The sequence below is a fragment of the Rhipicephalus sanguineus genome, chromosome 1 (genome assembly GCF_013339695.2).
Source record: "Rhipicephalus sanguineus isolate Rsan-2018 chromosome 1, BIME_Rsan_1.4, whole genome shotgun sequence".
NCBI lineage: Eukaryota > Metazoa > Arthropoda > Arachnida > Ixodida > Ixodidae > Rhipicephalus > Rhipicephalus sanguineus.
The window spans coordinates 284,553,944-284,572,095 of NC_051176.1; the positions used below are offsets into that span (position 1 = coordinate 284,553,944).

At 42.5% G+C, this 18,152-nt stretch overlaps 1 protein-coding gene across 3 annotated transcripts in view; it reads right to left on the reverse strand.

Annotated features, from left to right (window-relative positions):
• Positions 1-2,201: 2,201 nt before the first annotated feature.
• The window catches only part of LOC119379156 (hexokinase-2), a 44,076-nt gene continuing 28,125 nt past the window's right edge, over positions 2,202-18,152 (reverse strand). For 2 of the 3 annotated variants that reach the window (XM_037648355.2, XM_049411891.1), the window contains exons 2-9: positions 16,027-16,189; positions 15,799-15,938; positions 14,862-15,077; positions 13,743-13,842; positions 12,058-12,250; positions 11,792-11,947; positions 9,936-10,209; positions 2,202-4,071 (exon numbers count right to left, since the gene is read on the reverse strand). In XM_037648355.2, coding sequence (XP_037504283.1) covers positions 3,970-4,071; positions 9,936-10,209; positions 11,792-11,947; positions 12,058-12,250; positions 13,743-13,842; positions 14,862-15,077; positions 15,799-15,938; positions 16,027-16,189 — 1,344 coding nt within the window. In that variant the 3' untranslated portion in view covers positions 2,202-3,969. Of the gene's footprint in view, positions 4,072-9,935; positions 10,210-11,791; positions 11,948-12,057; positions 12,251-13,742; positions 13,846-14,861; positions 15,078-15,798; positions 15,939-16,026; positions 16,190-18,152 lie in introns of all 3 variants that reach the window. The other variant, XM_049411892.1, reaches the window with a different exon arrangement.

Genomic DNA, 18,152 nt, shown 5'->3' on the forward strand with positions numbered 1-18,152 from the left:
GGTCCAATGCTCATCAGCGCGTCTTCAGCAACTTTTCAGCGTGCTCATGCAACCGTGCACGCAGTTTCCAGGTCGATAAGGTTTTGGAGCGATATAGTTTCGCTACCTACTCTTTGTCTCAGAAATGACGCGCGCTGCTACTCGGCGCGGCCGCGCAAATGCGTAGTGACGTTTTCGATGACTTGGCTTGGCTTGTGCATCGAGAGCGTAACGACGCCGAGACAAGCCATGGACCACGGAGTATATTCCTTCCTCCATGCCATGGACCCATGACACAGGCGCAAACAACCCTGGACGCATGCGCACACAACGCGTTACAAATACAAGGAATTAAGGTGTATAATGCCACATCATCTCATTTTGACAACTTGTTATTTTCAAAAATAGTTGAAAAGCTCTAAATAAAGGTGGTTAAGCATAGCTACAGGAACTCCTGCGAAAGCAGAACAACGACAGTTTTCACAAATCGCGAGAAGGGCTGGCGGCATCGCTATCAATTATCAGCGTTGCTGGAGTAAAAGTACGTCCGTGTTTAGAGCCTTTCAGATCGAAAAATACTGCTTTTAAAATAATTACGTGCTTTGGGGATTAACTGCTGCAGCTACAAACACTGCGAAGGGTGAGCTTTCTGTCGCGCCGTAAAAAAATGGGTCGAGAAAAATCAGTTGTCGGTCCCTGCGAAAACTCTACTGGGCGAAGTGGAGAGGAGGAAGGAAAGGAGGCGGAGAGGAAATTCGAAGTGGAGAGAAGAATTAAATAAAACGCAATAAAATTTCGAGGCGGGATTCGAACCCAGGTACCCACGGTTCGTAGGCAAGCGTCGTCACCACTCGAAAGAAATAATATCAGACAGAAAAAAGAGAAACAGAGAGCGAGAACGAAAGAGAAAGAAAGCAGATCATAGCACTGCGAGCAGACTTTTGGCCGAAAGCGGGACAAAAACGCCGTCACTCAAGCAGGATGGTGGGACAGCGCGGGACCCCAGCCGCAAAACCGGGACATGCCCCGCCGAAATCGGGACGTCTGGTCACTTTAGCATTAATGTACGAGCAGCTGTTCAGACTAGTCTACGCAGGCGGGACCGTAAAACTGCACTGGCTAATGCTGGCTAACTGTTCGCTACCTGCTCTCCTGAAGAATGCGATAATATAGTACACGCTTAAGTTAATACCTCCACGCGTCATTCCATCAAAACTGGCATTAAACTGTCACTAAACGCTATTAAAATTCTGCTGCGACAGTTCACTTTACAGAAAATCGCCACACATTTTCATTTGCTGGCTTCGCCGAGGCTACTATGCCAAGTTACATGAATGAACGTTGACCCCAAAAAAGTGAGCGGGGAGACAGCCTTAATTGCGACAGTAATAATTTTTGGGGTTTGACGCTCCAAAATCATACGATTATGAGAGACGCCGTAGTGGAGGGCTCCAGAAACTTCGACAACTCTTTTTTTTTTTTTTTACGTGCACCTAAATCTAAGTACACGGGCCTCAAGAATTTTCGCCTCCACCGAAAATGCGGCCGGGATTCGATCCCGCGACTCCGTCTATCTAAATTGCCGACTATAGGCGCAGCCTGTATTATGATGCGGAGGTCGTAGGCACCGCGGCTGCCAGAGAGAATGAAGCTGTACTTACCAGTTCCGTGCACACTTCCCTTAGTTACAATCGATCTCGGCCGCAAGTGCTTCTGCGAGCGCTATCGGGAATGTATTTCTGCTTTCGCCAGGCGCCGGAGCTGTTCGCACATGCACCTATCAAGTGCTTCCGAAAGGCTAATTCACGCTTGGATACCCATCCCGGTATCGGCAATGTTAAGCCCACTCGCACGTCGAGATAGCCATCTGCTACACCACTCTCATTTCGATCTAGCTATTGTGGTGGCAGGAAGTGCATACCGTACTTCTACCCGCCGGCATCATCATGCTCCTTTGGCCATCCTCCATTCTCACCCAGCTCATAACAGACTGGGCTGCACCATTCTCCGTCCCAATTTGTTAGTGCTAAAGGCTGCCATGGTCTTGAGACTTCAGAAGTTTTCGAATTGTGTGTTCCATGCCTCACCCAACTATGTTTAGTGGAGCGGTGCCAGCTTAGTTGTCGCTTAGCTGAGAATGACTCTTGTGAAAAGTGCATGCAGCAAGTAGAATTTGTAGTTCCGTAATACCCGGTACCGAGAAACAGCACGCCACAAAAGACACTCTTTGTACTCTATTTATTGAAAGATTCTGGTCATTCTAATCAATATCTGCACAGCAAATAAATGCGTCCCCCCATAATGGAACCCAAAATCTCAAAAACAAAACGTGCTTTCTCTGCACACGTTTTAATAGCAGTAACCTTTTTGCAAAACCACTTTTTACAAAGAGGCAAGCACAGGCAGCAGGGATCGACTAAATTACTGAACAAGCTGGCTACCAGATTCACCTACAATGCTATTTACAAGCCACAAACTACAAGCAAATCCAGGGGCCCACATCACAATGGCAAGCTTTGACAAAACGGTGTGTGAACATCATGCTGCAGTAATACCACTTCGTATAGGTTGCCTTGAAGTGAGTAAACAAATGCTATGACATGCCTGGAACCCGATACTCATTAAAAGTGGCGGAAAACAAATTCAGTGCTAAACAGCACCCATAACAAAAAAAAAATGGATGTACATAACCGTTGAGTTTGGCACATGTCAATAAAACACGCAAGAAACTGTACTGATCTCATGCAGAAAAATAAAACTTACTGAAATAAAATGAAATGGCAACAATGAATATTGTGTAGTGGTATATAAACTTCAACACAGGTAATTTAAGTGCATAACGAGACTGCGGAGCATCATCTTTCACATACCTACACACAGGCAGCTCAACTGCATAACATTAACAGATCTGCATTTTCTGCTACCACACAACATGTTACATCTGAAAGTGAAGCTGTTTTGCTTTATGCCTGTTCTTGGAATGTCCTACAATAAGCAAATTCCAACAACAATCCTAACCCTGGGCCAAGTGGAAGCCCTACACATGAACTGCAGACACACACACATACACACAGTAAAAAAAAATATCACAAGAAGATCAAAGTGCAGGACACTGCAAGGAGATTACCACACAACAACATTCTTTAAAATCAACTGTACAAGTGACAAGACATCCAGTGGCAAAGTACTTAAAATGAACTAAAATCAAACGTTAGAGACAAAGTGCTTAAAAATGGCATCCTGCAGTTGATAGCACCTTTTAAACCAATATGCCACAGTTAAGACAAACAATACAGCTTGTAAAATGCTTCCTTATGACTAGTCATCCCCCCATACCCATGGAAGAATGCGCTGACATTTCAAGTGCACCAGGAAAATGCACCACTTGACTCACAAATGATTTGCTGCTAAGAACTGTAGTGCCATGATGGTCCTAAGACAAAAGCTACCACTAGAAATTGCAGCACAAAGTGCCATCAGCAAAATTTGCACTAAGAGACAATGAGATTACACATGAATGTGATGACGTGAGATGTGCCATGGTAATATTTGCTTCCACATGCAGGGCTGACAGGGCAGTAACCACCCAAGAGAGCACTTGATCTCACTGGTAGAATTAGACAGGGACTCTTGGATGCAACCAGCACCTAAGCCAAACAAGGCACCTGTGATTGCTTTATGTTGATTCCTCTGCTTATAGTACCAATGTGGCACTAACATTTTTGCAACCATTCTCTATAACACATGCATCACATACATTGCATGCTCCCGTTTTCTCCTGCTCATAAGCAGTTTAAGTGCGCACGAAGGCTAAGAGGCTTAAACGAGTACCCTTGGCTGTAATTCCTGCACTGTCATTTCCAATTGCAATAAAAGCCTCAAGCCCTGCAGCAAGACTGACAATTTGGGTAAATTTTTATGCGGTGTCCAATAAATAGTCTCTCACAACAAACAGACTCTGCAGTGCAATGAAGGCTCAGCATAGTTATCTCAAGGGCTTTTGACAGCTTTCTCTTTCTTTGTGCGTACGGCAACAGCTGCAACCAGGGCTGCACCACGGCCACTTCCGTCTTCAGAGAGCATCAGGTCAAACTGAAATGGAAGTGAAACCACAAAGTTAATGCAGTGCTGTACTACAACTAACATTGCCCCATAGTGCCATGGTCAACGAATGAACGATGCCACTGCCCCGCACACATCCAGACTTGCAGCAATTAGGAACACCATGGAGTTTCATACTATAAAACCTAGAGGGGGAATCTAGCACTAGTGTCTATGCGGGGCTCCATAAGCAGCGCTTCAACCACCATGGGAATGATGGGAAGTACAGGCTTCGAATGGATTTCATTCTTATGATTCACGACGATTGTTTACCGAGCTTTAAACAAAAAGATATGAAGTTATTTTGAACTAAAATTTACTTGATTCTTCCGTATGTAAAACTATGTGACCATGTGATTGAAGTGAAGCCTGGACAAATACAACCACCAAGGTATGCATTGCTCTGCTATTGTGTTCAAGATTTGGCATCACCAAATAATAAATTATTTTTTTACAACCCTTGAAAACAAGCACACTTGTTTTTTCCTCAAAAGTACGCATCATCTATTTGTCGAAATAAAAATACTGTATTGAGTGAGAAACAGTTAACATATCTGCTGCGATGCCAGGTGTGTCTGTCCCAGTGGACTGCCCCCAACGCATCTCTCGTTCCATTGTAAATCCGAGTTGGAAGAGCATGACTGTGCATCTACTTCGCTTCGGCTTCATTTTGCAGCCGATTTGAAAGAGTTGAAAAACAAGATGCGCTTATCAAAAAAACATGAACTCTATGCAATTTCCTACACTGGCATGGGACGCTACATCAGGGTTGCCACTGACTTTCGAGTAAATGTCGCCAAACGAAGAGCAAAGAGTCGCCAAAAGTCGCCTTTTTTTTTTACAGATTTCGCCAAAAAAAGTCGCCATTCTAGATATGTGCGTCATACCTAGTAATAAAAATTTTCTCTCACGTATCATCATCATCATCATCATCAGCCTGTCTACGCCCACTGCAGGGCAAAGGCCTCTCCCATGTTCCGCCAATCAACCCGGTCCTGTGCTTTCTGCTGCCACGTAATACCTGCAAACTTCTTAATCTCATCTACCCACCTAATTTTCTGTCTCCCCCTCACGCGTTTGCCATCTCTTGGAATCCAGTCAGTTACCCTTAATGACCACCGGTTATCCTGCCGACGTGCTACGTGCCCGGCCCATATCCATTTCTTCTTCTTGATTTCAACTATGATGTCCTTAACCCCCGTTTGTTCCCTGACCCACTCTGCTCTCTTCCTGTCTCTTAAGGTTACACCTATCATTTTCCTTTCCATCGCTCGCTGCGTCGTCCTCAATTTAAGTTGAACCCTCTTTGTAAGTCTCCAGGTTTCTGCTCCGTAGGTAAGTACCGGTAAGATGCAGCTGTTATATACCTTCCTCTTGAGGGATAGTGGTAGATTACCATTCATGATTTGATAATGCTTGCCGAATGAGCCCCAACCCATCCTTATTCTTCTAGTTATTTCACTCTCATGGTTCGGCTCCGCGGTTACTACCTGTCCTAAGTAGACGTACTCCTTTACAACTTCCAGTGTCTCGCCACCTATCGCAAAGCGCTGTTCTCTGCCAAGATTGTTCCACATTACTTTAGTTTTATGCATATTAATTTTCAGACCTACTCTTCTACTTTCCGTATCCAGTTCAGTAATCATGAGCTGCAATTCGTCTCCCGCGTTACTCATCAATGCAATGTCATCAGCGAATCGCAGGTTACTGAGATACTCTCCATTAACTCTTATCCCCAACTCTTCCCAATCTAGGGCCCTGAAAACCTCCTGTAAACACGCGGTGAATAACATTGGAGAGATCGTGTCTCCCTGCCGTACGCCCTTCTTTATTGGGATTCTGTCGCTTTCTTTATGGAGGACTATAGTGGCTGTGGATCCGCTGTAGATTTCTTCCATTATGTTTATATAGGCTTCGTCGATGCCTTGATTCTGCAGTGCCTGCATGACTGCTGATGTCTCCACCGAATCAAATGCCTTCTCGTAATCTATGAAGGCTATGTATAAGGGTTGGTTGTATTCCGCGCATTTCTCTATCACCTGATTGATAGTATGAATATGGTCTATTGTTGAGAATCCTGTACGAAATCCTGCCTGGTCCCTTGGTTGATTGAACTCTAATGTCGTATTAATTCTGTTAGCAATTACTTTTGTAAATAGCTTGTAGACAACGGACAGTAAGCTTATGGGCCTGTAATTTTTCAGGTCCTTGACGTCCCCTTTCTTATGGATCAAGATGATGTTGGCATTCTTCCAAGATTCTGGTATCCTCCCCGTCGAGAGGCACTTCGTATACAGGGTGGCCAGTTTCTCTAACATAATCTCTCCACCGTCTTTCAACAGGTCTGATGTTATCTGATCCTCACCAGCTGCTTTGCCTCTTTGCATTCCCTTTAGGGCTTCCTTTACTTCTCCTGTCAATACTGGTGGGATGTCAGATTCCTCTGCGCTATTACTCCTTACGTTATCATCCTGAATGCCTCGGCTGCTGTACAGATCTCTGTAGAACTCTTCCGCTACCTCAGCTATTCTCTCCATATTGTTTGTGACCTTGCCTTCCTTGTCCCTTAATGCATAAATCTGATTTTTGCCTATGCACAGTTTTGTCTTCATAGCTTTGAGGCTTCTTCCGTTCTTTAGAGCATGCTCAATTCTCTCCATATTATACTTTCTTATGTCGGCTACTTTACGCCTATTGATTAACTTCGAAAGCTCCGCCAGCTCTATTTTGTCTGTTGCATTTGAGGCTGTCATAGCTTGACGTTTCTTAATGAGGTTTTTCGTCTCTTGGGATAGCTTACCAGTGTCCTGTCTAACGATTGTACCCCCGACTTCCACTGCACACTCCTTGATGATACTAGTCAGATTATCATTTATTGCGTCAACGCTAAGGTCGGTTTCCTCGGTTAAAGCCGCGTACCTATTCTGAAGTGAAACGTATAGCCCCGTAGAATACAGTACCATCTAAGACCCTTAAATTATATTGACGTTTCTCAATACCAGTCGTATCGCCCGCTTCACCATGGCAGTGCATGGTGCTGCTTCTCCGACTAGCTGCAAGATGTGCGTGGTGGCGCAAGGGTGAATGAATGAAACACTCACGATATCCTTCCATCCCTGTCCGCCCGTTAAGGTAGAAGTGTGGTAAACATTGGGCGAAAACCGTGAAAGCGTTGTCTGTAGACAGCTTTACGTGAACATTATGAATTAAAAGGATTAAAAGGTTTATTGAAGGTAACACGACAGAAGTCTTACAGGAACCGATCATTGGTGAGCCTTACACCTTTCAGTGTGAACTAATATGATAAAGGACGTCACCGACCCTTTCTATAGTCCCTTATATCTACACGCGTCAATCCGATGCGTTATTAATGAACAGGTAGACAACATAAAATGTTATATAGCAATTGTTTTCATTGCACACGCTCACCGAGAGCATTGGGAAATGCTTCAATGAATATTTTTTTATTGCACAAATAGCCGCGTATCCGCCTCTCTTCGCTATTCTAAAACAGTCTTTACGAGCTGAATTAGGGGTACTGCAACAGTGAATAAGTCGCCGAGCTATTCATAACAGTTGGAGCTTTGGCGGAACAAATGGTTGGAACCTTCAGCCCCTTCAGAAGCGAAACTTTAGAGAAGCTTAAAGCGCCGAAAGCTATTAACTTATAGTCAAACACTGCCCCCTCGCAGTTTACATTTTGCTAGAATGTCTCTGGGGGACGTTGCCGTATCTCCTGCCTCTAGATGAATTGAGATACACACGAGTTACAGGACGGACATACGGAATGACGCGTAATGTGCACATTCAACTCTTGGGTCTAAAACCAAGAAAAATACAGAGAATGTTGCCGCTCATTCGTTGGGAAGACAGTGTGCTTAGGATGTATAACTCAGTGGAGACCTAAGCCGAAAATCGCCAAAAATTCGCCATGTCGCCATTCATAATTTTAGGTCGCCACGGGCCCCTCAAATTCGCCAATTTGGCGAAAAGTAGCCACCAGTGGCAACCCTGCGCTACATCTATGCGCAGGGGTGCGTGTATGACGCTTTGCTAAAACTGTCAAATACAACCTTGAAGTCGCAACATCACAGCAAATCAAGAGACCTAGCGGTCTTCAGCCTCTTTCAACAACAAAGGTACCACTTGAGTGCTTTGCACAGGACCCCACTACCCACACTGCGCAAAGAACGAAACTGAAACTGTAGAAAAAGACGCATAGACAGTTCGCCAGCTAACACATTCCAATCTGAAGCCTGTACTTCCCATCATCCCTGTGGTGGTTGAAAAATCGCAGAGCCAGGTTCCTCTTTAGCCTTATAGTATTAAACTCGATGTACTACCAATGTTTCATGGCTCTTCCTAGCAAAATTGTGTTTTGATACTACTCACACCAAGACAACATGGCCAATGAGCAGCAACCTAATGTAAAAGCAAATGTTCCTCGTCCCAAAGAAAAAAAAAACATATAGTACTGCATATACAAATGCTACAAATGCCAGCAACGTCAGCGCACTGCACACAGATTTAGTTGTAAAGCTGGCTCCCAACCTGGGTCTATTTCAATATCGTCATGAGGCTACTAAAAAACAGATTTGCTACTCACTGAAACTGAAGCATTAGCATAACTTTAACATGTGCAAAACAAAAATGAATTTATTTCATTGAAAATCACTGAATCATTGCCACATTTGTGGGTGTACAAGTCTCAATTTTTTCCCAAAATATTTTGCAAGCTACGCAAAACTCCAGTTTGTGAAATCAAGAAAAATTTCCAATGTCTTTAATGACATACATATGCTACAGTATAAACACAAAGTTTTGTTTATGTGTATACTGCATACAACAACTATGTCACCCTGTTTTGCTGTCAAACTTGGCAGGGAAGTGGAACCACTCAAGCTGCATAATGCAGCTTTTATCCTGCTGTCCCAAACATCTATGTACACCTCTGTACTTGTGTAGTAAAATAACTTTCTATATTATGTCCCGAGTATTGCAATTCCTCACTTTCCATAAGCAGTCATTTTCTGTTGCGGATATGCAAATACTAATGCTTTAAAAATATGCCACTTTGAACTGACTGATCTCTCTATAGTGTGCAGACTGTTGCATATACAGCGAAAAACAGGTAACAAAACACAAGATGCCATTTCAACAAATAAGCAATCCATGCAGACATGAATTGCTTATTCGTGCAATGAGTGTTGGAAGCTACAACACAACTTTCACAATAAACTCCTCGTACAACCTGCTCACAAAGCTGAGCTGCCTAAAGAAATCAACTGTCCTCAGTTTAGGAACCAGAAGCTGTGTTTGCTTGAAGTATTCCCAGCAGGTGCTACCAAGCATATGGAATGACATCTGCAATTGTATGGTCATGGCCAACAATTGATATCGTCTCGAAATGAGACTGGCAGTAGATTTGAAATATGCATGTACACATGGTAGTAAATTGCAATGGTGATACACCATTTTATTTTAAATGTTGATTTTGAAGCTATGCTCTTTATGGGGGATGGGTAAAACTCACAAGTGAACAACATTATCAAGGTAAAAAAAAATTGTACTTCATTACCATGTAAATTAAACATTTCATAAACTAGTTTTTGCAGAAAAAATAAACCCTAAGAAGAACCTTCAGTCTTTCTTGTGATATAACTGAATCTGCAGAATCACTCACTCACACTCTCACACACACACACACACACACACACACACACACACACACACACACACACACACACACACAGAGAGAGAGAGAGAGAGAGAGAGAGAGAGAGAGAGAGAGAGAGAGAGAGAGAGAGAGAGAGAGAGAGAGAGAGAGATGAGTGCTAGAGTTCTTTGAATCTTACCTTATACTGAGGATTGGCAAGTTCAGCAATTTTTGCCTCCATGAGATCGTGGAATCTTGGGTGGTACCGATAAACTGAGCCATCAACACCGACAGTGGTGTGAGGTCGCTTCATCTTGTTAAGGATGGTGGCCACAGCTGCCGACACCAGATGGGCTGCACGCGATGACACACGGGCACAGATGAGCTTGAGACATTCACAGTCTTCATCCGTGCCAACCATGTCCATCTTGACCATTACACTGTGGGCTTCGTCATAGACACCTCGGGGGTCACTGCATAGACGCAACAAGTTGTGGTTAGTCATGCACATCAACAGCCCATATTGTGCTGCAGCAGATTGATCTGTAGAGGAAATTAACGAAGAAACATTCTACTCTCAGTCGCAAGAGGCAGAAGCAATCGTGGAGTCTACCCGTGTTGCCACTGAACATAATTGCGTCAGTAAGAGAGAGCGCAATTTACAAGCACAAAATGTGAGCACCCATTGATTCCATGAAGGACAAAATGTCAAATAATTACACATAAAATCGTCGCATCTGAAGTTGAGAACTGGACAGTCCTGACCTTTTAAGAATGCATGAGGCCCACAGAGCGACTCTTTCTTTTTGCTAAATTTGGCTTTGAGTTCCTGGCTAAATGCCTTTGGCCATTACTGAATGACAAGCAGCAAGCTTCATTTGTTGGATTACAGCAAAAAGGGCAGACACGGAGGAACAAGCTTGACACACTGCTCACAAAGCACAGTCAAAGGATGAAACAGATTGTAAAGTAGAAAAAAAATGTGATTTACACCTCTGCATCTGATAACTGCCCATAGATAATTCAAATGAACCCAATATGTGACGGATTACTTTCGGTGTATTGCACACATTTTGATGAAAAATATACATTCCCTTCAGGTAATTTAGTTTTTTAGGCATAACCTGACACGTTTTGCCAAGCCTTGACTACAATGTACGGTACTCACAGATTCAAACACAACATTAATTTTTTAGCATAACAATTGGTATGCACAATTGTTCGAGATAACCATGTCATGTGATGAATCTGGTATCTAAAGATAATGTTGGCTCTGAGCTACGCGTTCCGAGTTCAAATTATGCCGATATGACCCAAACTGAAGACGGTGAAAACGAAAGTATGTGCATTACTTAGCCCTAAATTGTTCTGTTTCAATACGCGAGTACTGTACAGCAAGCTTTCAAGAACTTTCATAAACAGCATTGCAGCAGACTTGTAAAAATGACAGGATAGCCCCCAGTGAATTTTACACCAACAATTTATTGCTCTAATTTAATTTGTTTGCCTATAAAGAATTTGAGCTTCACACGCACTTCTATACAATGTTAGAACAGCCAACTTAATTTCCCACGATCTGAAACTCCAGTGTGCTTCATTAAAACAACCAGATGGACTATATTCTGCAACCTATTTTATATCATATAGATAGTAATGCAAGGATGACTAATTGGCACACCTGAATGGGTACATAACAAAGAAAATGAGCCCTTGAGCAATTCCCCTTCCTTCATTCTCCTGAATGGGTGTAGTTTTCATATGAGATGTCAACGTGTTTTTGGTTATTTGATTAACTATAAATGTCAGAACCTGGCTTTCTTCCAGTTTAAGAGATCAAAAGAGGTGTGTCACGATAACAGAACCATCAGTCAGAAGAGGCACAGAGGACCAAGTCACAAGAGCAGCATACTGAAGTCATTCACACAACCATGGCCAATGAAAAGTTACGTTTGCCAGATACGATCGCCATTACTTGCACAATGTTTCTGGTATTTTCAAAATGGCATGAACTTTTTAGCAATTTAACCTTGACTTCTAAGGGAGAAAGGGCTTTACCTTTCAATCTGAGAAATGTACTTCGTCTTAAAGAGATATGGGGTCTTCATTTTTTCAGAAAGCTTTGAGGTGAACATCAAGTTTTCCTCGCAAAGGTGTACCAAGATACGACGGACAAGCTCCCCCATGTACATGCCAGAGATCATCTTCTCAAACCTAGATGTGGCAAAGAGAAAACGAATGAAAGAGCAATGAGCAATGTAAACAAGGCCAACTTGTAAAACAGATTTAAGAACAATTTTTACGTATCGGCCACTGTTACTTACAGCTGCCTTCCAGGGTTGAGTGAAGCCGAATCAATTTCTCTGTCATAACGTGTCCGCACAAATTCCAAAGAGCCATGGTCACCAAATGCACCCCACTCTGTGTTGATGATTACTTGTCGAGGTTCATCATTGTCTCCGTCCCAGAGTTCCACATTTTCAATTTTCTCCATGTAACATGCGTTTGTTCCAGTTCCTAGTACAGAATGACAGTGTCAGTCAACCAACAGAAACAATGGTACCAGTCTGAAGTAAAAGTTATATACTGCTCAATAAAAAAAGCCTGATCTTGAACACCACATTTGAATGCTCAGCCAATGCTCACAATCCCGAGATAATATGGTGCCGAGGCATGATACCCAAAACGATGCAAAGTATGGAGACCACGCAACATTTAAAGGGGGTAAGTGAACTGCAGTGGCAGCACCATCATGGGACAAGCTGACATTGCTCATTGTGCAGCCATTTGCAGCATGCCCCATTAGCCCGCATTCCATATCATCCAGAATCGTAAGAAATGAGATTTCAGTACATGTACACGGAGTTGTTCAGGGGATGAAATGTCAACAAAGGGGCAAAAACTACACCAAAGTGCAAACGTTCACAGTGTGAAAGCAGAATTCAAGTGCCACAAGTTGAGCACCCTGCAGGGATGCTTGCAACATGTCACAACATCGAAGTGTACGCTGTCGCAATGCCAAGTGCCAAGGTCCCTTTTCTATCAGACTGAAAGTTAAGCCTAGAGAACTAATACTATGAATGGCATTGGTTTCTCGGAGTCATATGGATTGAGGATTGCCTAAACTATATATTGATTTCAACACGCACACACCCAAATGAGCCTGCACACAGTCCCAACGTTTCAGTAACCGTTTTCGCTATGTGCACAGCTTATGAACATGCACATTTCATGTCAAAATACTAAACACGCTGGCTTGACTAAACGTAAAGGATGGACAAAAATGTGTACAGTTTCATCATACTATTTGTGCTGCATTTTGATGCCAACATTACAAGGATCACCTATCGCACTTTTCTTGGTCAAGTGCATCAGGAAAGCAGCGTACACGTATCCCAGCATTCACATATGTGGACGTTAGGATATTAAGAGTTAATACTAACCTAGCTGTTACAAACAACATCAAAAATAGCGAACCCCATAATCTTCAATGAAGTGTGCAACAATAAACAAGGCGAAAAGCAAATGAGGAATGTGTCACGGTGGAAGCCATACAGTCAAAATACAGTTAAAAAAAGTTATGACATTTTCTTGCACGAAAAAATGTGCTTAAAAAGTGGGGGTGCAGGTTATATGCAAGAAAATACGGTAATAGGACACAAACTGACCACATGTGATGAAGCAAGTTCAGATTAGGGGAAGATGCACGAAGGGTCTAAGATTTTAACGGGAGTGTTCTTGCAGTGCGTGCTAGTTTCATCATGGAAGCATGGCTTTATTAAAAAAATGAAAAATTTTGTTCATAACAGATAGTTCGAAATAATGGTTCAAACGGTTAACAAAACAAATTTGTGAATTACATTACTAAGCTGCGATGTAAGCCTGCACTGTGCTTTACTGTATGGCGGCTGCAACAATGACAGATGCCTTCACTGCGCTCTGCATAGGGCTGACACCATTGTATAGCATGCTTTCTAAAGAAATAGTAATAAACTGCAGTACAGCTTACCGACAATGAGCCCGAGCCTGCATTGTTTGTTTTTGTGAGCACATGACATGAGAGTTCCCGTTGTGTCATTGACAATCGCCATAACATCAATATTGATGTCCTGAAAAAATTTTTAAAAATTAAAACTCATTGCTACAAGAACATAATGCAGGCACACAGCAAAAAGCACAAAAAACTTGTAACGGTGTCAATTTACAAACATTCTGAACAGAGCTAGGTACTATTTTTTGAAGTAGGAATATGTAGCTTATTTGGCCCCAAAACAAAGGCATGTCAAAAAAGAATTCAAACATAGCCCCATAGTGAGGGCAGCCTTCTGCAAGGACACTCCACTCTTTTTTAGGTTTTTTTAAGCATAACTTATGCGTCTCCAGGAATACTAATATCATAATATCTAGGGTTTAACGTCCCAAAGCCACAATATGATTATGAGGAATGTCGTAGTGGAGGGCTCTGGAAATTTCGACCACCTAGGGTTCTTTAATGTACACCTAAATCTAAGTACACGGACCTGAGACATTTTCGCCTCCACTGAAAATGCAGCCGCCACGGCCGGGATTCGACTGCTGACCTTTGGGTCAGCAGTCGAGCGCCATAACCACTAGACCACTGTGGCGGGGCACTCCAGGAATACAGCTTCCCCGTATAGCACATGTAACACGGAAGTTGGTACGGCTACACAGTTGTGGAGATATTGCAGCTGTTGCAATGCTAGCAACCCCCAGTGGCAATGTTACTCTGGTGTAAGAGGAACACACTTCCTCCTAAGACATGGCATGCAGTAGGTTAACGAGCTTGATGGTGTACTCCCCAAAACTGACCCGCCCCACTTTCCTGGTCCCTCGAATGCGCCTCATACAGTACATTCACGAGACTGCACCCATTAAACACTTAATCACGGGTGCCTGGTGTTCCATCAACATGCTACATTCATTGTGTAATTTCGCTAGCTCGATTATTGCATACAAGGTGCAATAAGTACTCTTCGTTTACACTACTGTATACTATGTCCTTCGTCCATATAGCACTTCGAGATCCCACACTTGACATGAGCAGATGTGAGCAGTGCCACACAGCTGGCATGTGTAAAGCTGATGCAAAAAGCAATGTTTCACCCACCCTCCGCTTCTTGATTGCTTCCCTCAGCAGACGCACTACATCCTCATTCTCAACACCACTGCACTTGAAGCCTTTGGTCCATTGAACCAATCTCGCTCTTGTGAGGCCCTCTTGTCGACAAGGAAAGCTGAATGTAAAGCCCAGAGGAAGCTTCTTGTCCTTGACGTTGTACTTGTCCATAAACTTGGACATGCAGTCAGCTATGTGATCGAACAACTGCAAGGCAATTATGCAAAAATTAGGATGTCTGACAATAGTGAAATGATCCCAATCACCCCACATAATTTGTACTCGTGCTCCTTCAATGGCTGCTCAACAATGCACAGCTTTGTACGCACAAGCAAGTATAAGTTAGAAAAGTTGCTTTATTCAATCTAGCACACAGGTGCCCTCAAAGGTTAGAACAAGCTCATTAAAGACACAGTATGCACATGCAAAGCACTGCACATAGCAACAGTTGAAAATAAAAAGACGAAAAATGACATTCAAAGTGTTGAATGCATAGAGTTTCCTAAACTCTGGCGCTGCGATTGTTCAGCCACCATGGGAATGATGGGTAGTACACGGATTTGCCTAGTCTTCGTGCTTGTGGGCTTCGAACGCACTTGTGGCTTTGTTTATTGCTACGTTTTGGTTTTCTTTCGGATAAAAGAATGGATCGTTGTGAACTTCGTGACCAGCTTTGAATCGCTGAGCCTAAAGAAGTTAAAGTGATGAAGTGAAACTGCTGATTTTTGCTGAACTTCGTTTTGCGACAAAGCGGATGCAGGCGACGTGGAGCCAAACGGAGCCGAAAGAACGAAGTTTAGACAAATCCGTGTACTACCCATGATTCTCATGCTGGCTGAAGCGCGATGCATTGCAGTTCCCATAGACACTAGCGCCAGAGTTCCCTCTAGTAAGTATTGTAGGAAACTCTATGGTTGAATGCACTGACCTGTTCACCAGTTCCAAGCATGACTTCTTGGGGAATAGCATAAATTTCGTTCTGCATGCTGAATCTATCACCATCGATATCGATAAGTAGAACTCTGAAGTTAGTTCCGCCCAAATCCAAAGCTAGAAATGTTCCAGTTTCTGGAATGCACCAAAAGAACTGTTTCAGTGAAATTTCACGTTCAGAAGCACTATGTTCATGCATAAGCAACAGCAGTACACCACTCACCTGAACCGTTGGGAACGTCCCTCACATAGGTAATGAACATTTTGACTTCTGCCGATTTGTGAGTTTCTTTTCCAAGGCCTTTATTGAATTCATCAAGAAGTTTGGCCGACACTTTTTGCAGTACATCATTGGGGAGCTCAAGATCACGGGTCAGAGCTTCAACCTGCAATAGCACAGAAAAGAATTGGATGCATTAGTTCGACCCACAAAGTACTTTTGCATTAATGAACTGCAGTTACGCAGCATGAGCAGAACCAATGTTGGAAATAAACAGGAGTAGGAAAAAAAAAAAGAAGCTAAGAAGCAAAAACTTTTTTTATGATAGCTTTGAGGCTGTTAAGAACAATATTTCCTTCTTAATATGCAGGCAAAACTGCGCACCATCAGTGGTACAGCAGAAGCTTGGGCAAGCTGGCAATTCAATACTGATATGACTGCACAGCGCAAATGGAATGAGGAAGGATGAAAGGGCACAACACAGACACTGACTTCAACAAAGCTTTATTTGTGAAACTTCCAGAAACATATACACTAGATGTGAACAAAAAAAATCTGGGCAGGATGTCACACATTCTATGCCCGCTTATAGTATCATAGCCAGATACTAAATTTTGTTTTTGGCAAGGTCAATGGACGACATGCCGATAAAAAGGCCACCCAGTTGCTCTTATAAAGGCTTTTAATTTCAGAGCGTGAAACAGCGTGCCGAGACCGAACCTGATAGTGGGAGCGTTTTGCTTTGCTGGTGCTGCGATGTCACATATGTTTTCCTATTTATTGCATGTCAAGAGATAATAAACTCAGTTGTTAGTCAGTGCTGCATATGTGTGCTTTTCGTTTTCGTTTCATGCTCAGTATGTACCAACTGGCCCGCCAACAATCAATGTTGCAGTCATAATTTCACTTTTAATGCGATAAGGAAACATAGAATGTGCGACTAACTGCAAACTCCCATTGAAGATGGGAGTTGAAGACAGCATATGTCTGCACAGCAACAAAACTCTACTGAAAACAGCCCAAGCACCCCCACCCCCCCGATACACACCAACAGTCGTGGACAATTAAAATATGAACAAATTAGAGTTAACTATAAAGTGCATTGTTTCCTTCCTGTTTCTGCCGGTGTCTAATGTGAGCACGATTTCGGCTCGCACAATTACATTGAGGCCCTAACCATCTTTGCCAACTGCATAATTTGCCATCAAAGATTGTTCTCTTGAGTCATCACTCACGAAACCTATTCTACTTTTGAAATTTATTGTTCGCATTTCACTTGTCCATGAGTCTACCAACCAATGCCACCCAAGACTACATGTATTCACTGACACAAAATTCTTGCACTCTATGCCACTAAAGGGCAACTAAAGTAAAACAATGAATCAGTTTACACTAAAAAATTGTTCTATGAAAAACTATACTGCTGTCATTTTCACCATCATAGGCAGTAGTGTAGCCAGAAAAATTTTAGGGAGGGGGGATTCAACCCCCCCCCCCCTATAGATTACTAACTATGTAGGTTGATGTCTATTAACTGTGCACTTCATTTCTACAGATTATTAACTATACATCTACAGCTGTATTAACTATGTAACTATGGATGGTCATTGAACATTAAGTAAGATGAGCAACATATATTTCAAATACTACCAGTACTTGTGGCAGAAATGATATAAAAGCGATAAAGCTGAGCACAAAATTACAAAAGTAGCCACAATCACATGTAACTATTGCCAAAGCAGCTGTTTATAATCGCTACGAATTCAGTATGTTATTTTCATATTTTGCCAAAATAGCCAGCATTGAAAATTTCAAAAATAAAATAAGCTAAATGAGCTATACACTCAAAATGCCATTTCTTGTGGCATAAATGAGGTCAAAGCTAATGAAGTGGTAAATGTAATCAGTTACACATCAAAGTAATCACAGCAGCAGTTAGTAATCAGTATTATATCGAACTAATCTCACACACATTTCACCAAAATAGCCTGCTTTTCAGGTAAAAATATGCAGCAAAATTAGATATATATCAACCATGTCAGTACGTGTAGCATTGTCAATATGATAGTATATAAGCTGCATACTAGATGATAACATACGGCTTGCTTTTGTTTAGGCTCATTGGATGG